Source organism: Leptosomus discolor, chromosome 2, assembly GCF_034619465.1.
Source record: "Leptosomus discolor isolate bLepDis1 chromosome 2, bLepDis1.hap2, whole genome shotgun sequence".
In the NCBI taxonomy this organism is placed as follows: domain Eukaryota; kingdom Metazoa; phylum Chordata; class Aves; order Leptosomiformes; family Leptosomidae; genus Leptosomus; species Leptosomus discolor.
Window position 1 is genome coordinate 6,091,359 of NC_141392.1, and position 21,430 is coordinate 6,112,788.

General features: G+C 47.1%; 1 protein-coding gene across 1 annotated transcript; it reads right to left on the bottom strand.

The window, feature by feature from the left end:
• Window positions 1-129: 129 nt before the first annotated feature.
• On the bottom strand, window positions 130-18,145 carry RHOQ (ras homolog family member Q). The gene is made up of 5 exons (XM_086461854.1): window positions 17,995-18,145; window positions 17,760-17,818; window positions 1,850-2,014; window positions 997-1,092; window positions 130-285 (listed from the first exon to the last, which is right to left on the bottom strand). The coding sequence occupies exons 1-5, from the start codon at window positions 18,134-18,136 to the stop codon at window positions 130-132; spliced, it is 618 nt and encodes a 205-aa protein (XP_086317980.1). The 5' UTR covers window positions 18,137-18,145.
• Between the last annotated feature and the right edge of the window lie 3,285 nt (window positions 18,146-21,430).

The window sequence follows — 21,430 nt, forward strand, 5'->3', positions numbered from 1 at the left end:
TTCACTGGTTGTAGAAGGCAGAATCGTAGTTTTAGCTTCCAAACCTGTAACAAGTTTGCTGTGTACTTAATGCATTGTATTTAAATTCAGTAGAATTTCACAGTAAGCCTGGCCATTGTCAAATGTATCTCACGTGATCAAACAGCAGTTTATGCATCTTGAGCCTATTCTCTTCTTCACTGTGTGTTTCTTTGGAGTTAGAATGGCTATAATAGCTTCATCAAAAACGGTCTTCAGTCCTTTCTGTGTTAAAGCTGAACACTCCACATAGCAGTAGGCTCCTATCTGTCAAGAAAATAAGTGAGTTCAATAGCAACATATTTCAGCTGTTCGGTTCTATCTGTGCACTTCTGCGTTTTTCTTTTCTATGGTGACATCACAACGTTTGGCTGTGATCTAGAAAAGAAGATTTGTCTTTTGGCCCAAGATCTGGAATGTATTTAAGTTGGTTTGGTTTATAAAGGAGGCATATTAAATAAGCTCTTTGGATTGACAGTGGGGTCCTAAGGTATTTTTGGTAATTAAACAGCAAAGAAGAATTACCGAATTACATGACCAATTTATGTTTTAAAAATAAGACTCTCTAACTAAGTGTCCTGGTAAGCACTATCCAGCCCTAGTAAGCATTATCCATGCACTGTGTTAAAACGGTAGTATAGTATTCTCAAGTGATTTCTTGAAGATGCTTCCAACATTTTGTAGGAGGAGAGGTTCCTTCCAACCTCGACCGCTCTGTGATTTTAATTCTCTCTGACTAATGCTTATGTCGTTTTTACAAGTGTCTGCACAGAAAGTCAGAACTAACAGGGAAGTGCTATTACACTGGTCTGCTCGTTAGCTGTATTCGGCAATGTAAGTAAATATTGTTAACTGGTAACCAGTCAAGGTATCATACGTTGACTGGTAAAAGAAATGGGCAAAGTGGTAAAGGAGGAAAAAGTCAGTTGGAAATAGGGTTTTTTGCTTCTTGGTTTCATTTAGGAGAATCCAGTTTACCTCTTTCGCTAACTTCTGTCCTTGCTCCACTGATACAGGCTTTTCTTTCATATCATTCAGTCTTGCCAGAGTTTTGGGGTCATCACGAAGATCAATCTAGCAAGAAAGATTGCAGTCATGTTGGAATACTTTTTCTAAACAAAAGTCAGCAGGCTACAGCATACCCTCTTTTTAAAGCAGAATTATTTCTTTAATGGAGTATTAAGCGTATAAAAATGGAGTCATGTCATGATTCAGATCGTGGACCCTTCCTGATCCAAAAGCCCTGGAAATTTTTAAGCTGTAAACTACTACCTTTAATCCAGAAGGAACACACATTTATTCTGTAATTCAGCTCTTCAATTAGATGCGATCACGTTGGGAGTATCAGAATGTATATCCAGCAGTGGCAGAAAGATTAACCCAAACATAATACCAACGTGTGGGTCACTTTGTAATTGAAGCCCAGTCCACTGCCCACAAGAAGCAAGAGGAAATTGTCTCTCTTCTCCCCTTGCTCCTTTGCTTCACTAAATATTGGAGATGACCAGAATTGTAGACCCAAGTAATTCCAGTAACATGTATATGAACAGACAATTTTATTCCCTAAGTCCCATGACTTTATATAAAGCCCCATGGAGAGATGCAGCCAATCTTGCCACCCTGTTTCCAATGCATTTATTTTAACAAAACGGAGGTGGCTCATTAGAGAACACCAAAGATCTAGGTTTGTCTGCCACTTGTTAAGGTCGTTCCTCCAAAGGCAGAAGAAGGTGCTGCTCAGGTCCTGTCAGGCCTGAACTTCCAGCCCAAAGAAAAGGCACCATACAACGATCTGAATTGCTCAAATAAAGTAGAACAGACCCAGATATACCTGTGTTCCTACTAGTAAAAAGGGAACATTAGGTGCATATTCCTTCAACTCCGGTACCCACTCTTCCTTCACATTTTGAAATGAAGCAGGGTTTACCACTGAGAAGCAGATAAGGAAGACATCGGTCATAGGGTAAGATAAAGGTCTCAGACGATCATAGTCTTCCTGAGAAAGAAAAATTCTGTTATCTGCAATATTAAATTGTTGCTTCTATTTTGTTAATTTTTACAGCGATATTCAGAAACTGTATTCATATTTCAGGAATTTTGTTGAGGCAAGCTTTCTGAATGTTTACAACTATTCCAGGTTAGTGTGGCTGTTGGAGCAAAATCTGCATAGGAAGGTAACGGTATGTGAATGAGTATTTTGAAAAGTGAGTTAATACTGATAGAAACTTACTTCTGTACAAGAATATACAACAGACTACCCTTTAAAAAGTTCCCACTTAAATACAATCGAAGGCTGACAGTTCAAACATACTTCAAACCAGATCAGAGGATAGCGTTTGTTTGACCAAAGGGACATCAGCAGATGTGAGTGCTATAGAGCCATCCAGGTTATACAAAGCTAGGCTAGATTAAGGCTGTTTAACGCACTTAAATGTTCTCTTTTGGATCACATGTAGAGGTGATGTTTAAGGCCCTCCTGAGAATTTTCTTTTTGTCTCTTAGAAACCTTACTGTTCTGTTGCTAGTGATCAGGGCAGTCCAAGTAAGGAGCAGAAGGGACCTCTTTTGCCCAGACTCTGCTTTCTGTAAGCAAGCCCAGCAAAGCGCAGGAAGGAACAGAAATTAAGGATCAAGAACACTATGAAGGGAAGATTAATGCCCCCTTTGGGGGGAAGTTCGTGTGAAACGATTATTACTATATGGGTCATTTCGAGCCGTACCGTTTAAAGCCACCAGTCCTACTGCCAGGGCACACAATACTGTGGCAACAGAGGTACGTAGGACCATTGTTTCCTGTTGTCAAACAAGAGTTCTCTCTAGCAAGAGAGAAAGTGGATTTTTGCCATACTTTTTAGCTAAGAGCAGAAGGGAACATGCCCTAGCTTCTCTCTGCAAGGCTTCCTTTGGTCTATGGCAGTGCATCCGTGCCTTACCATTCCTACCTTAAGCTGCTTCTTGTTGTTTTTTTTTAACACAGACAACTAAGACTCAGTCCAGGCACTGCAGAAACAGTGGAGAGTGTTGGGTTTATGCCTTCTCTTCCACAATAAACACCAGTTTATTATGGCTGCTGCAGCAGCTTCCCTCTTCCCCGTGTAAGCTCCCCATCTTAATTAAATCTCACAAATATTGGAACGATTTGTTCATTAATTGTACAGACAGAAATGTAATTCAATGCCATGTTTGAAATGAGCCAGAAAATTATATTTTCATTTCCTTGGCAACAGTCACATTACCAGATTATTCACCTATAGCTGCACCCTCAAAAAAGCCCTTCATTGATTAATGGTTAAGTTTTAAAGATGGCGTCACTAGAATATCAGAAAAAACCTGAAACCTTCCTCAGAACAGTTTCTGCTCGACCCATCTTTTCATTTGGAAGTCGACAGCTATGGGAAAAGGGCCGTTATCCTCATCATGAAATGGAGAAAAGACAAGCACTGGAGGTGATTCTGCACCAGCAAGGAGGTGACCATTGGCCAGAACTCTTCAGTCTCTGTTTACACAATATTCCTGTTCGTAATCAGAGTTCCCGTGTGCCGTTGGGATGATCCACGCTCCTGCCAGTCTTGTGGGCTCTACAGTTCTGTCAACAAGCCAGAGCGTGCTTAGCTGTAAACATGGGCTCCCAATTTCACAACCTCAGTAACTGACACTACTGGGAAACGACAACACTTGACAGGCCTTTTTGAAGATCGGTCGTTTCCCTGCTGCTGGCAGGCTCCTATCCTGATTCAGAAGGAAAAAAAAAAAACAGTATCCATGTATTTTCCACATCTGTGGACATTCAATCACAGAAAGCAGAAATAACTTTTAAGAACTTCACAACTTTTAAGTACTCAACATTCAATTCTTTTTTTTAAGCATGTATTTCGTGTTTCACTTCTACTACTGAACAGTTAGATCCCGCTCAGGTTGCCACTCTCTCTTTCTGGGGTGGAGATCAAAATACTAAAAGAAGCTTCCCAACTGCAAATTACACTGGTCCCTGGAGTACAAAATCTGCGGGCAAGAACATGCAGGTGGATCTATCAGTTGCTCTCAAATTCAGCTCTACTAAATCATATGTGGGATATTACTGAATAGGTTTTCCCTTTAAAAAAAAAGGAATCTAGTTTAAAGTCATAATTTGTTCCTACCACCAAAGAGCTGCCTTCACTACACTCAACGTTTTCTAAAAAATCTCACGTCTGGGTTACAATACCTAGGAAATACTGTCCGCATTAAATGCTGGAATGGAGAAAACGTTTCACTGTCACCAGAAATTACTGTCAGTCCACTGACATTAAAATACCTCTTTAGCTAACCCATTTCGAATTACAGACGACCCTTTAATTCACAGCAAATACTAATCATTTTCTGATCTCAAAGCCGAGTTACATTTGCACGGTTTACTTCGAAACTTTCACGTTTAGTTTATCCTTTTAAATCCCACGGGATACAAATCCTTGTACGTCTAGCCACATCTTGGAACGGCACCTCACTTCCCATGACGTTCAGCAGCAGCCATCTGGGAGTGAGCAACGTTACCGCTTCCGAAGGTGTGTGCGTTGCTGAACTCCTTTCCTGCCCCTGCCCCCATTTATAGGCCTTTTGATTTATACCCTGTCCTATCCGCGGGGGGCAAGCTGGGGGGCCGTCCTGTGTAATTAAGAAGTTAAACGGAAGGCAAGATGTGATTAGATACATCATGTACCACAGCCAAAGCTGTCCGTGGTATTCACTTAGAGTGACTTCACTGCATTTAGGCTTAAATTATCAGAGAATTTGGCTAGACCCACCAGTCCTGTTCCTTGAACCAAGTAGTGGTCAGGCTTTCCTTTAAACTGTGCCATGAAACTTAGGTCATACTGATACTGGGAACGACAGGGAATTCTAATAAAGCCTCCCACCACAAGACTGGTCCCAGGTCCTCCTAAGAGAGATCCCGGCTTAAATGTTACCAGCATCTAGTTGGCCATCTGTGCTTAAAGACTCCTTCTGCTCCCCAACAGCCCCTCAGAAATAGCAATCAAACCTGGAAACTTGCTCTGATGTATTGGGCCTAAATAACTGCTGTACTTGGGAGAAGAATCTGAAATACCAAATTAATTTAGACTGAATATTAGAGAAGCCTGGAAAAATCTGATTGCTTCCACTGTCATTTATTCCCTGAATCTACTATAAGGGAAATAAATGTGGCTTATTCTAAAATTAAATGCAATGGCAAAATCTAATTATACTTGCCAGTCAACATAAATTCCAATTTGAGTGCATGTACACACCACGCTGTATAGCAATTAGACTTCAATCTAATTGGGAGAGGCACGGCGTGTATATTTAGGCATTAAAACTATTTAAAAAATTTTAACTGGACTGTTTTAAGAGCGTGAATAAGATGGGCAAGAAAGCCACTAAGGATCAAAATATGCAGCACAAGCCTCAAAAAGTCCAGGCTGTAATGGTGAAATGGCTCATTCTCCAGCATACTGTGGACTTTAAAACAAAATTGTTCAGTGTTTGGTGAAGCAGATGAATACAGATAGAAAAACATGCTGAAAATATGAGAGTTGTAATAACTTTAAACGAACTGGACGCAAGTTTGTTGGCTTACTTAACGTTATAACGAGCTATGATCCCTATAAAAGATACAACATTGCAGCAGGACTGTCCATCTCTGTGGTAAGCCAGGACAGCTGCCAATACACAAGAGACATGGGAAAGGAGATGAGATGGAGCAACTCGTGACTTAACTTGGCTTCTCAGCCACAAACTGGGAAGAACTGCTTGGGTTTTTTGTTTCGTTTTTAACAGGGAAGAATGGAAATTCATACTTTTAAATTTTTATTTCGCCCTAGTTTTGGTATTCTGCAGGTAATTCTAGCATTGCCTTTATCTCAGCTCCTTAAAATCTCTCCTTTAGATCTCTTTTTTCCCATGTTACAGCACCCAATAATCTGCCTCTCTGAGATTTTCTGCTGCCTTGTACTTGAATACTGAATCACTGATTTTCACTATATTTTGGATGTTCAAATGGATTTTTGTTTTAACACATCCAAAATTTGGCTGTCTTTTCCTGACATTTATCTACTTAAAAGAGGTCTTGAGGAACTTTTTGTATGGACTGAAGAACGTTATTGCAACTCCGCAGCATTACATTTCAAGGGTTTGCTCAGACTAAAAGCAGAATGCAGTGCATTCAGTACATTAATTTGATGTTGAACCAATACTTTTGCCCAATTCCGTGGACATCAGCTGAGAGATACACTTAAAAACACACAAACTGTACTCCTAACTCTGCCACTGACACAATATGTAGCCCTGAGCAAATTATTATCCTCTCTCTACTTGCATCTTCCCAGCCGTAGGGGTTTGCTAGCTTAATAATGCATTAGTCTTTGCACAGCACTCCAAAAGTCTTTGATGTATCTAGCTTGGGATATTTAAAAAAAAAAATAAACTAAGACAAAGTGAAGTCATTTCTGGACAACCTTCCTGACCCACAAAAAGCATTATTTCCTTGTATTTATTAGTAAGAGGTGCAGGCATATGAGATCCCGTAGTGCTAGAGCCCCTGGGGCTCCCCTGTTTCACGGTATCATGCTCCTCCCGGCCCAAGTTAAAGTGCTGGGGACAGAGGACCTTACCCCTCTCTCAGTAATGGGCGACCACAGGGCTCTTTCTCCTCTGGAATGGTACTGGGGCCTCTCCATCCAGTTTGGAGAGATGAAAGGCAATTGGAGAAGGCACCTCTGCAGTCACTGCCTTTCCACACTTTGACCAAGCCCTTTGGGGAAGTTCGTGGCTCTCGCACCTCTGCTGTTACAGGCAGTGAAGACGATGTTAACCTACGTCTGTTTGTTTGATTTTTTGTTTTCCTGGCAAATATGAGGGCTAGCGTCTTCAGGCAAACAGGAGAAACCAAATTCTGGTATGTCATTAACGTTGTGCAGGGGCCCCGAGCAAGGTGCGTCATGCTTATGGTTTAATCCACTTAGGCACTTTGTACTATGATGGAACTAAAGTAGTTAATGATTTTATGCTTTTTGCAGCTTAGGAATGAAATTTTAACAGTACATCTCCAGCTATATCTTACTGACATACTCTTATAAGCAAAAGGATAAGCCCATTTCTTTTCTATTCTGAGAAGGTATAAAGTGGATGGGAGGGAACAAAATAAAGCTTGCACCACTGGAAGAAAAACTGGAGCTCGACGACTCTAGGTTTGTGATCTCTGTGTTAGCAACCATCTGTTGCTTTCGCAGCTTACAACAGCAACTGTAAGAGTAGGTTCTCACTCACAACCATCTGTTTCTAGAGGGGAAGTCAAAAATAGACACCAGGCAGAGCTGTTAGAGGAATCCAACCTTCATGCAGTGAAGGGTAATCACTGCTGCTGCTCAGAGGGCCTCAGCGAGGCACACATGCAACCAGCTGGTTTCTGCAGAGCAGAATCCCAGCTAAACATCCAAGTTTCAACCCATTTCATCTCTCACTATGAATTGCCATGCTTTAGTTTTTGAAGTGCATTTCAAAGCTGTCCTTCAAGATGGCATTTTTCATAGTTTTCCTTCCTGAAAACAAATTTCAGAAGGCCCCTGTAATCTTTCAGAAAACACTGACTTAGTAACAGCTCATAGTTACCCCAGTGGACACAACCTGCCATCTCCCTCAAGTTTACTTGGAATTAAATCCTCAGCTGATCTGCAGCTTTGCCATAAGCACCAGGCAAAGCCTCCAAAAGCACCTGCCTACTCCAGAAGCACACCAGGAAACAGACTTCACCACCCTGCTGAATCACCCTGTGGTTTCTGAGTCTACGAGACGCTTGGGTGGGGGAGGAAAGAGAGGGAAGTGGTCTGGACTACCCCATGCCAAGCGCAAATTGCTTCCCTGGCGAAAAAAACCTCCCCGAGTGTTTTCAGCCTGGGCCGCGTGACACGGTATGTCACCCTGCGCGAGGAAGGAGGCTGCAGCGTCCCCAGGGCGCTGGCTCCCTGGCACTGCCGCTCACAAGGCACCACTAAGGCAGGACCACTCGGCAAGCTGCGGTTTGGGCTGAGGCAGCGTTGCCACAAAACCTCTGCCCGTCCAGTTCTGCAGCCGAAGCCCTGTCACGTTTTGATTTTCCAGTCGCCTGCATCCGTAGCCACCAGCTTCCGAACAGGCAAAACCAAATGTGATTATTCACGGTGATTATTCCCTGGCTGCGGGGGGAAAGAGCACTGCAGACCCTCTGTCTTCACGAGCTCCTGGGGACACAGCTTGCATGGCTCAAGAAAGCAGAATTGTCCCGTTGTGGCTTGCTCGCGCAGGTTTCCCAGGCAGTGCAAAAAGCTGCCAATTTGGGCCCAGCATCTATTTTTAATTTATAGAAAAGGCTGCAAGAATGCAGGGTAAGTGCTCTTCCATTGTATTCTAAAAATGAAGCAAGCTGATCTAAATCCATCTCTGAATTCCTGTGAGGAGGACTGTTCAAAGGAGGTATGAATTATACATTGAAAAAGCCCAGGGTTTGTGAATTACAATTTTACTTCACTTTTGACAAAACTTTCCTTCTGGCATATTTGAGGACGGTGCAGCTGCTTGCACGTCTGAAAAGCTTTTCTGTATAGAGAGAAATAACTAGCTGGAAGATGAAGCCTAGTAAGGTGGACTTTAGAGCATTAGTGACAAGAAGGACAGAATATTCCTTTAATTATGCACAAAATTGCCTTTACGTGATCAAAATTGTTCCCACTCTTAATGTGGGATTAAATACTGTCCGGATCCTATGTCTTGCCATGTGGTGATGCTAAACTACTTTCCTAGACTGTCTCAACAGTCCCTCTTTCTTCTCCATCACCACAGGAACTTCAACTTGCTGGCTTCTTCGTGGTTTTCTAAAAGTGGAAGTCCCTGATACAAGACTTACTATTTTAGCACCTGTAACAACAGAATACGGATTCAACTGACTGCAAGCAGCATCAGCAGGCACAGTTTCACTGAAACACGTTGTATCAGTTGCTTCTCCACTATGGAGCTCCTAAGAAGTGGCAGAGTGACTGCCATGGACAAGCCCTTTCACTCCTTACCCATGAGAAATCACAAGGCTGCGGTGCGTTCCCGTGCCGTTCCTCTCTTACTGTCAGTGGCCTTATGAACAGCTCTCTTCCCACGCAGGATTTCCACTTTCTCCAGGCAAGGAATTCACCCCAGCTTTGGTGACCGCAGCCAAGAACAATCAGGATCTTCCATCCTTTCAGGTATGGGCAATCAAAGGAAAAAAAAATAAAATTCACCCTGGCAGAGGGGATCTGGTCTCTGCGGAACCTGGCCTTTAGAAAGATGGGTTGTGTCACTATTTTTACAGAAGAATATGACCATCAATAAATCTGTTCTCACAGGGAAAACAGACTATGGAATAGAGGTGGTTTAATATAGTTACCCATATCATATCAGACATGTCTTCATTCACTAACTATATAAATCCTGCCCAGACAAGAAAGACTGATCAGTTAGGTGTCGCATTCCCTTTCACTTTTTACAAATAATATACCCCAAAAGCACATTCTTCAGTCCAGTGTTGAGCAACAGCTTTGTAAGATACAAGACTAAGGCTTCACACTGACTCCTCAAGATTCATTTCCATCATGCAACTTCTCAGAAGACAAAAGTGCCGGAGTACCGGGGCCATCACCTGCACATTCAATAAACGCATCACGGTGAAAGAGTTTCTGGAATTAAGGGAGTTCCTAAGAGTCTTCTGCACCTCGTTTGATGTCAAGTCCCGATCTGTCAGGGCTGACGGCTTCCACTGAAGAACACGGTAAAACACTCGATGTTTTCACTGCAGCAGAGTTGAAAACCTGCTTACGGCTTTTCTTTCTGAAGGGAGGAACACGTAAGCCACCTCGCTGCCCGTGGCTGGGCTGTCTGTTGGTTGTGGCCGTAGATGCAGCCCAGGTCATGCCTGGCAGCCATCCCTTATTGCCTCTGCCACCGCATCCCAACTGGAAATCAGACCAACAAGGAACCAGCACGGAGTCCTACAGATGATCTTTTAGCATTCACGGTGACATCTAGTTTAGAGCGCAAGCTGCCTGAGGCACTTTCAATCTCTGTTTTATTCATCTGAAGCAATAAATTGCTCACCTAGGATGCTGATCGATGTTCCTTTGCTCTGGAGAATAATGCTGCCACCTGCATTTATATCCACACACCAGCGAGCGCCAGCCATGGCGAAGAATTATTGCACTCGTGCCCCAGCGCGGGCGCAGCACAGAGCAGGATTAGAGCAGAGCGAGGACGGGGGCCGCGAACGCATCAAAGGGCACAACCTCTTCAGAGCTGCTGAAGGTGTCACGTTGCGTTCAGACACGTTTTTCTTAACACAAATCATCCAGTCACCAATTCCAACGAATAGACCGCCTATAAAACCACGGAAGAGAGCAGTAAAAAGATGCTGTTCCCCTCCTCTCTGCCCTCGTTTTGCATTTTTTCTCATTAGAGGAGGGGCAGTTTTGTCAGAAACGCAACTGCTCACTTGGAGGTTTAAAAAAAAAAGTCCCGAAGCTCTGTCCCAAAGCATCCATTTTAGTAATGGTGGGTTTTATAATTCACAATATAACTGCGGGGTTTGGAATCAGTGTGCTTTACGTGATTTCTAAAAGCCCAGGTTCCTGGAGTCTCATGATTATATAAAGAAAAATCACATCCTTTTCACCTTCAAATGAAAGATAGATTTCTAGCACCCCACAGATACAGAGAAAACTTGAATACACGAAGCCCAAAGGCTTAAAGAAAACCCACATCCAGCAAAGGGCAAAAGAAAAAGTCTCAAATCATTTTGATTTCCTACGTTTTTTAGGTAGTGGTGTCTGCGGATAGGAACAGCTGACTCATTTTGAATGCCTGGACTGACAAAACCTTGGTATTGCTGAAGTAAGTTTTACGTCCACTTTTGTCCATGTGTTCTCAATCAAGGAACTGGAACAAAGCTTCCTGAAATCAGCAACCCAGAGCTTCGGATCAGGCCCTGACACACACTGTAAGTCCTTCTGCATCGCAGGTCTGCGCTACGAAGGCAGTACTCTAGTCTAAATTATATTTAATTTAAGATGTTTGGAGGCTGAATCAGGAATCAGGCTATAAATGAAAAATACGCCTTTTTTTATACTTTTCATATTTACCAAAATACAAAGAGCTCTTTGCAAAGGAAACAGATTTCGATCAAGAAGTCTGACTATGGGCCTGCCAAAAATTCCCAGGGTCTCGTATATTCTCTAGCAGAAGAACTGCCAGCTCATGCCACCTTACCCAGTTGTCCCATTCCATCACTCTTGCCTCCTGCAGTACAGCTGTACATTATATGACACTCAAACGAGTGCAGGTGCACACACCATCTTAAAATGAAGTCAGGAAGTAAAAGCACAGGCAATAACAAACACTGTGCTGGAAGAGCAGTAATTATCGCTTGTATTCAGTGGTGCCTTTTTATCTGGATAGCACTGAAAGATGTCATTGTACCTCAAAGAAATAATGAATGATAAAATCCAGAGAGAAGTCTGTCACAAACTAAAAGATATCTACTGACTCTTAACCCAGGAAAAAGGGATTTTTACTTGATCACGTAATCGATATTTAGCAAGAGTCTCTCTAGGTCGTAGTCTTCATAAAAATGTGCTTTTAATATACCAAAAATTGAAGTTTCAGAGAACCTCTCAAACTTGGTTTGCTTTGGATTTTTTTACTTCGCTCTGCCATTAACTTAATTTGGCAAAGACGTTCTGGATCTACATTTTCGAACATTACAATTTGAACATTACATCCCTTACATTTGATTTTAACGTAACTCAGTGCCACTATTCAGAAGTGCTGTGGGGCTCCTGACACTGATAACGAAACGTAACGAGTTTCCAACATATATTTAGTGGATGCTTTTGGGAACTCGGAGCAGCACCTCCCCTCCTGAGACTCCCCACCTGGCGATAATAACACTTACCTATCTTTCTAGGAAAGCTACGACGCTTTCGAAGTGTGAGTCACAGCTCACGACGAGGCGTCTGAAAGTAAGCTTTGCGCTGGGATTATTATTGTTGGAAAGCCATTTCTAAAAGCGAATCTGAAGGTACGAGTCCCCTTCCCTTGAAAGGGAAAGCCTGTCTTTGCTTAACACTTGTCTACAGAACTCTCGACACAGCGACTGTGAGCTCAGGCACTTCACCTCCTTCTTTTGCACGGAAAAACTTAAAAGGGACAATCTAGGCACCTTTTTGTTTTATCTGCACACATCCAGTTGTTGCTGCAGAGCTGTTCAATCTCCGTGGCTGGCAACACCCTGAAGCACAGAGCAGCTTCAGCGGAGGCTGAGCTATTCATAGCCGGCACGCCGGCCGGGAGTGAGCTCATGAGCCCACAGCTTCCCAGCGCCAGCTGCCAGCTCGGCTGGGACGATGCAAAGGGAGCGAGGGAAGATGCCTGTGGGAGGAGGGAGGTGCAGGGGGGAACAGAGAGGGGACAGGATGTCGATTGCTAACGTTTCATTTTTGGATCTGCCAAAATCACGCCGTAGGTTTCGGTGTTTACAGGGAAGGGTGGGAGGCCCTGCGTTGTGCGAGACCCTGCTTCCACGTTGCAGGCTGTGTCTGGCACTACGGCTGCGTGGTGGAGCGACGTGGTCTGAGGAGGGACATTCCTGTTTCACAACGGACCAGCCAAAACGATCAGCAGCTGCCTCTCCTTTCAGGAGGACCCTGGAGTGGTACCTGCTAGACCAGGCCTACCCACCAAAGCCGAGACAACCAACCAGCAAGGGGTACAAAGATTACTGCTATTTCTTGGTTTATTTATAGCAGCCACCGCAAGTTTGGTGACCATCCATCTTAGTAACCACACCTCCACCCCTCTCCTTCCCACAGGCACATTCACAGGTATAACCATTTGTTTTGACACCTGGCCTTAACGCAGGCACTGATCTTGCTAATACTGGAGTTAGCTTCACGCACTTCAGCAGCCCGACCAGCTTTAATATCAAATTGCTTTTAACATCAGGGCCTCCGTTACAACAAAAACTCAGTGCATCTGAATGAAGATGGCTGCGGCTGCAGCCAGAGTAGCCATCGGTATCTGAGCTGAGAGGAATCAAGAAGCGGCTTGTTCTGCTCTTGTGCTTAGCATGTTCTGTGGTTACTGTCTTGGTGACAGCTGAGAAGGCACCAAGAGCTTTGTTGTATCAGACCCACAGCTTGTCCTACGTGTAATTGTGGCCTTTAAGGCAGAAAAATAAAAGTAGAAAGCCAAGGAACACAGTTTACCTCAGCTCTGTCCAACCAAGCCGTGCTAGTTTCACAACAGTAAGTGATGCTGAGGGATATAAATGTTATTACTAGGCACTGCACCGCAGTAAGTTTCGCTCTGCTCCTTCTGTACCCTGCTCTGCACTGCCCAGATGTGGGCTTGGTGCCAAAGCAGCACCAGAGAGCCATGCTATGCCTCAGCATCTCTCTTCCCGGGGCAGCAGGAGCAGCACAGGCTCTGCTCCTACACCCACACACACACCCACACACCCCACCCTCCCTCCGGGTCACAGAATCACACAGAATCACAGAACGTTAGGGGTTAGAAGGGACCTCGAAAGATCATCCAGTCCAACCCCCCTGCCAGAGCAGGACCACCTGGAGTAGGTCACACAGGAACGCGTCCAGGGGGGTTTTGAATGTCTCCAGAGGAGGAGACTCCACAGCCTCTCTGGGCAGCCTGTTCCTTACTGTCCTTCACAGCACAGACACAGGAGCAGAGCAAGGCTTCCACCTGTTTGTGGTCAGCACATACTGGAGGAGAGGGACACCACGAACGAAAACCCCACAGCAAAAGGGACTGAGAGGAGGATGGGCCCCAAGTGCCATTTGAAGCAGCAGCCTTCAATATGGACTGAAATCCCAAAGAGGTAACTCCTGCGTGTCCTCCTACTTACCATTTGGGACGCAGCAAGGGGACACGCAGCAGACCTCTTCGTTAGTGCTTACAGACATTTCTCCAACGTTTTAACATCCTCAGAGTCGGCAGTATTATTTTGGGTATTATAGAAGATGAAAATGATAATCCCCTGTCACTAGTTCAAAAGCCCTCCAACACAGTGAAGTTAACAGACCCCTGATGAAGCCACGGTTCTCTTCCCAGGCGGATTTTGCCACATATCCCTGCTCAATGAAGAGCAGTACTGACACTCAGTCTGCCCAAGCAAGACAGGCTACTGCAAAGCCAAAGGCATCCAAGCATCAGTATCACAAGCACCTCACGTTTAAACTGCAGCGCATTGATGCTCCCAGCTCAAAGCGACGCAGGTAGGTTCCACAGTTCTCATCTCCCTGGGGAAACCAGGACCCACTCCAAGCCCACCCAGTCTCAGTGCACGGCTGTGTGCAGCAGCAAGGCTAAAAGGAGCTGCTGGCTCCACCTCTGGGAGGAATTGCTGGAGGAATGTCCCCTGGGACCCCACCAGCACTGAATCCACACCTGCCTCCCCGGCGCGGGAGCCGGCCTCCACAGCTGCAAACCCAAACGGTCTCCGAGAGCCTCCACTGCCCAGCAGCTGTACTGGTTATTTTCTGCTGAACCAGGGCCTCAGTATTTTCAGCCACAGAAAAGCCTGCCTGAACTCACCCACACCCAAAGAGGGGAAAGTCTGTCTGCATATAAACTGAAGTTCGTGAACCGCTAGTGGCATTTTTTCCTGCTATATATAACCTGGAAAAAAAAAAAGGATTTTAATAGATTTATTCTCAATCTACTTTAAACTCGCAAAGATATGAGGCATTATGTCATTAGTTACTAGACGTGACACTGTGTGTGTTGTGAAGAAGCGAGCTAGAAATGAGTACTGGATGCCATGAACTCAAAAGCTTGCAAGTCCTCTGCCAAAGAGAAGTCTGTCACAAGTTGCTAAATACATAACCATGGAAGTTAAAGAGATCCACGGGCTGATAAGTCAGTATTTCAGGGCAGTGAGTCTGCTGTGCACCAGCTAGAAATCAAAAGGTCTTTAATCTTTGCTCTGCTATGGGCTTCCTGCATGGATTTGGAGTGGGTCACTGTCTGTACCTCCATTTACACCCTCACTCCTCTCTCCCCCAGAGTGAGATCTGTAGATTGTACCTATGTACTCCGTCCAGAGCTGGGAGTATAAACACGCTGAAGCTTGTGAGCTGCACAGATACCCCAGCGATCACCCACTGCCAAGTTTTGATAAAATGATACTCTCAAATACTGGCCTGATAGTAAAACTACTTGGGGGCGACAGAATTACAAAGAAAAGCACTGATGTACGCTGGCACAGAAATCCCGACTTTGAGCAGCAAAGAATCCAAGCTGTACAGAAGTCTGTGCAAGCAGCAGGCACGTACCAGATGCAGCATGCTGTTTTCTCAACACGGAGAAGGCACCATCAACTCATGTCTCTCCTGCTCTTTGCTATGTGTATTTAAACTTTAAAGTAAGCTTTCTGTTACCGCATAGCTCTGGGAAGACAGGCTTGTCAGCACGCTCTCTGACGAAGCAGCTTTTAGCTGAATGAAACTGCTGGACTGGCATCTTCAAGCAGACCCCCTCCCTCCTTAGTTGTGCTGAATGTCGGGATGGGGCTCCCATGGGCTGCCCCAGATGTCCACCAGTTCCCCAAACATGCTGAAGTGGGATGGGGAGAACGGTAATGATTTTATTAGCACTGCAGGTCTGCCTAAAAGGGGAGTTTTGCCAAGACCAGATATATTTGTCAAGGTAGCCTCATTAAAACAGCCTACATGAGCTGAGGCTTCTCCGAATTAGGCCAGCAAGATCTCGTCCTGGGTACATGAGAAACTGCTCTCTAATTCAAACTGACAATTTCAGTTTCTCAGAATTTGAAACAAAACCAGCTTACCTCAACTTTTTACATGCCCGGGTATACAATTCCACACTGAAAAGTTTTTCTCAGTGTAACAGGAACACTTTTGCTGGCTGTTCGCTGCGAACCGGCCAGTTTCACCCTCCTAGCTTTTGAGGGGGCCAGAGGCCACTCGGTTTTGTACTCGGGACGTTCAGGCAGAGCAGCATACCACAAAACCACTTTTGCTAAGGTTACACAGAGCTAACAACACACGCTCCCATTAATAGCAACGAGCCAGCACAAGCAGTTTGAGACAGCACCCACAAATAAGCTACGCATACGTACGTTAGTGCTAGGGTCACTTTCACATTTTCTAACGCTCATTGTAAAGAGAAAAAGTGTTGCATATTAACCAAGTGCTTTATTTGCCTGAGCACTAGATCCTCATTTTGTAGCTTACTTAAGCAGTATTTCACAAGCTGTGTTTTGAACCAATTACTACTGAAAACCAGACTGTGACAGCAATAAGAAATGCACTTAGTTGGCATAAATTTGCCTCGTTTGTGTTTACGTCAGTGAGACGACAATCATGAAGTCAGTCTTTTTGGGAAGAGTCTCACCCTTCAGGTGTCAGCTTTCTGGCAACGGGGCTGTTTCCTACAATTCTCCTGGAACCCGTTTTACTACTGATTTCAGGCCTAACGAAGCTATAAAAGACCGGTTATATGCTGCTTCCCTTACCTAAGGCTGCATGCAGATCTAAGAAGGTACACTAATTTAGGCAGCAGTTGTTCAATTAAGTATAGCAATAACATGGTTAAAAAATACGGCTTCAGTCTACGTGAGTCCAGTGAGATTATCTTACTAGTTGCTCTTTACAACAAGGAAGCATGTCTGAGGTCATGTGAGACCAAAACACATGCTCACGCTGCAAGAAGAAGTTTTAATATAAGGAATACACAACTTTACAAAAAAACCCATGTGGCATTTCCACATATGCTCCGCACCTCCTTGGGGGGACACCGGCACCTCCCGGGGTCAGGCCTTTCCCAATTTTGTTTCCGACAAGGCATCTCCAGAGAGCTGGGGGTACTCTAAGCCAGGAGACCCTGCCCGGCCTGCGGCTGGTGCCGTACAAGTTAAGTCGACCAAGAAGTGACTTGAATAATGGAGCCCTTTAGTGGCCGCTACACCAGTGACCCCTCCAAACACTGTACCCACCATTAAAGTTACTTAAGATACATGCTGACATAGCAACTTCCACGACAGGCTGGGATAATCTTAACCAAATGAATCACTCGGATTTTCTAGGACAGCAAAAGAAACCCGGGTTATCTGAAAGGCGGCCGCTGAGATTTACGTTTTGGCATTTTCCACCTTTAAGTCGGACAACTCTTTTTTAGCTGTTGAAGAGCTGCAAAGCGCAGACGAGGCAAGCTGCGGCAGCCTGGCTCCCTGTCCGACCTGCCGCCTCTGAGGCGGCAAGTTCCCTCCGCGCTCAACCAGGCACCTCTCCCCCACCTGAAGGGAGGGTCGGCACTCCGGGGGCGGGGGGATGCCAGCCCCGAGCGCTGCCCCGCAAGCGCTGGCACAGCCTGGCCCGGGCCCGCCGGGCCCCCCCCCCCCCCTCCCGCCGCGGCGCCCCGGCCGCAGCTCCCCCGGAGCCGGCCACGCTCCGCTAAAAATAAAGCCCGTCTTTGCCCGCCCTGGGGAATCAGGGGTGGATCGATGGTTTGCTTTTAAAGCCGGTGTTTTGTCAATCGCCCCCCCCCCCCCCCCCCCCCCCAAACACGCCTCCGAATCGCCTCAGCCCGGACCGCAGCCCCGCAAATAACTTCAGCGCCGGGAGCGCCGCGGGGCCGGGGCCGGGGGGGGGGGGGGGGGGGGGGGGCGGCGGCGGGCAGCGCTCGGCACTCACCTGCCCGGCGGTGTCGTACAGCCCCAGCAGGTACTGCTTGCCCCCGACGGTAACGCTGACTGCGAGGGGGGAGAAACACAGCGGGTGAAGGGGGGCAAACCCCGGACGAACCTCCCGCCCCCCCCCCCCCCCCCACCGCGCCCACCGCCGGCAGGGTAAGGCCGAGGGACGGAGGGCGGGCGGCTGCCACCGCCGGCGGCCGAGTGTCGCCCCCCCCCCCCCCCCGCCCGCTCACCTGCGTAGTGGTCGAAGACGGTGGGCACGTACTCCTCGGGGAAGGCGTCGTTGGCGTAGCTCATCAGCAGGCACGTCTTGCCCACGGCGCCGTCCCCCACCACCACGCACTTCAGCATGACCGCCGCGCTGCCATGGGCCATGGCCGGAGCCCGCCCTCATGGCCCCGCGGGCGCGCCCCGCCGCGCCGGGCCCCCCGGCATCGCCGCCGCCACCGCCGCCGCCGCCGCCGCCGCCGCTCAGCGGGCGCCCCCGCCGGCCCCCGCCGGGCGCGGCCCCCCCGCCATCCGCCGCCGCGCTGGGCCCGGCGGGAGCCGCCTTCCCCCGGCCGCGGCCGCGCCGCGCAGGGAAGCGCCCGCCGCCACCGCCACCGCCGCCCGGGCGGGCGCGGGGCCGGGCGGAGGCGGGGAGCGGCCCCCCGCGGGGCGGGGAGGGGATGGCGGGGACGGGGGGACGGGGGGGACGGGGGGGGGGGGCGGCCCACGCGTGGGCTGGTGGCGGGGCCGCAGGGCCGGGGCCGGCGTGCGGGAGCGGGGGCTGGCCCCGGCGGCGGCCCCGCCGGCCGCCCAGGCGCGCACGGCAGCCCCCAGCGCTCCCCGGGGGGCAGGGGCGCCCCGCAAGGCGCTGGGGAGCTGCGGGGGGCTCCTGCCCCGCGAAAGCAGCGGGGGGTCCTCAGTTCCCCTGGGCTGCCCCCGCCCCTGTCATCGCCCTGGTCGCACAAAGGAAAGTTCGGTCGCGTCCTCTGGCATTAGCCCGTAACCGAGTCGGTCTGAAAATCATCAAGGGGACGAGAATGGAGTTTTTTCTGCGCTGAATTTATTGTCTTTGGGTCCGAAATTGAGGGGTGGGCATGTATTTAAGAACACTGACGCGTGTGGTTTAAACAGCCTTGAGTACCCATGTGAAAGGCTTGAAGGACCGGAGGGCAAGAGCTAAAGAGAGTAGGTACTGCCTGAAAAATGAGTGGAATCATGCTCCCACTCGTGTCAGTGGCAAAAATCCCACCGTTCAGTGACACTGGGCTTTCACCCTAGCGAGCTGTTTCCAACTTCACATTTTCAAATGGTGTGAAATACACTTACAGTCAGACAGAAGAAACCAATTGCCTTTCCTCGTCTGTATTTTTTTGCAGATTTATGCTAAAAAGCCCTATCCAATTACGACAAAAGATGGCACACAACAGCGCAAACCACGAGGAGACCTCTGTGTCGTACAGTTTGTGTTTCTGTTTGATCTGACGTGCTCGAGGGAGAAAATAAATGCAAATCCCACATTGCACAACGCTTATCTGAATATTCAATAAAACATGTTTTCAAGTCAGGACAAAATAGAAGTATTACTTTGCAAGCTTTTCAGTTTAGTCAACCAAACTTTCATGCCTTCAGACCATAGAGGGGGAAAGCAGGACATCTAAGACTGCTCTGCTGTGATCTCCTCCCGATCCATCCAGAGAGCGTCAACCCAAACCCACCAGCAGACAGAGGCTGCCCCGGGAGGTATTTCCTCAGCCCTCTAGAAAGCGCCAGCTATGAAAGAAAGCTGGATTTACCGAGGAGCCAGCAGGCAGCTGGCACAGGACTTGGTGCACAGTCTCCCAGAGAGCAACTTTGCCTAATGAGCAGGTATGTCCTGCACGAGCAGCTGTTTTGGGATGGGTTTTGGGATGAGGTCCAGGAGAACTGCTTTACAGTGATCTTACGCTACCTGAGGTTAGACGTTCCCAGGTACCCACAGGGAGTTGAAAGCATACAAGTACTCAGCGGCCCAAGTGACGTTGACTCCCTTTCTGCTGTACTCGCCGAGGGATATGTCCAGGAGCACCCAGCACCTGCATCCCTGGGCTGCAGCACCCCAGGCCACCGCCTGCTCAGTCAATGGGAAGGGTACTTCCTCCAGTCTGCTGCTGGCTTAATTGCTAGTGTTGCTTCTCCAGTCCCGTAATCATCGTTTTGAACTTGCACAATCTCAGCCAAATGATTCTCATCCAGTCCCCCATCTCTCCCAGACAATGGATGGCCAATTAGCCTGCACTAAATATTTAGAGAAAATGAAGATACGGAGCTGGTAAACTGAAACGCTCGTCTCGTCTCTCCTCACCAGCCTGGCTGGTTGCACAGCCACGGGAGTCACAGCGCGGTGGGCGTGGGACCTCCTAAAACCCCATGTGAGCCCCACGGCCCATATGGCTCTGTGGAATCACGCGTAGGGGCACAGCACTGTAAGTGCTCGGGTGGTTTCATCCACAGCCTATTTCTTGTGCTTATTTTTTGCCCTTTGCAGACGTTGTTTCCCAGCAAGCACCCACAGCAGTGCGGTAAGGAAGGTGCAACAATGAGAAGAATATACTCACCCAAAGTTCCTGGAAATTCATTTCTTCTCTTAAACTTTTCTGGATTTCAGCAGCTCCCTAAGAATGTGTCAGAGCCTCTGCGGGTGTCAACTGGCTGGCTCCGTGGAGGGATTCAACTCATGTCCGTCTTGGCACAACAAATACCTTACCAGGAATCACATCCTTCTTTCGGATGGACTTAATATTTAAAATGTATTTTTATTTCACATTGTTTACTATAAAGTTGTTAGGAAACAAAAAACAGTTCAATCTAATTTTTCCACAAAAAAATAATTGCTAAGGACCGTTTGTGACTAGTTCTAGCTGATGCACTGAACAGTTACTTTAGCATCACATACGACTGCTAAACAGTCCAATTTTTTTTTTCATTTTAGGAATTAAAACTTTGCTTTATAGGACTTCTGTAAGACCTCGCTATCCATGAGCTGAACATTCACTGGGAGGAAGAAACACAGCTAGACCACCCTTAGAAATAAGGCCTGTTCCAAATAATTTGGGTCAGTAGTGGAGGAAAGTGTGTGGAGGAGAAGGTCTAATAAACGATGGGAAGCCTATGAGGACACAAGTCTAGTGAAACTCCACAGATGACCGTGCAGCCTGTCATCTATGACAGAAGATAAACATTACTTGGAAGCAATTTCTGGCTTATACAGCCTTCGGCCAGTGAGAACATGGAGTGGGACCGTGAAGCAGAATCATAAAGTCCTTCACGTGAGTTACCAGCAGCAGGAAAAATAGAAGAGAAAGTGATGGAGCTAGGCCTTAGTAAGCAGCAGAAGACCTGTCTGGTCTATGTAACCAGGGAGTAAGTGTCGTTAATTGTCTAAATTCAACACATTTTGAAAAGATAAATCTGTCCATCTCAATTATTAACATGTCTCTACATTTAGCCTCAAAATTTACACACTATGGTTATTTTAATCCATTGTGCTGCCACTCTCTGTTGCAAGTACACTCCAGCGTTTCTCTGTCCAAATCCTCTTGTTCACCCTGCCAGATAAGCCACGGTGCCTCACTTTGTCACCAGATTGAGGTGCACCACTAGAGAGTGGCCATGCATCTCGCTACGGAGGTGGACATCTTCCCA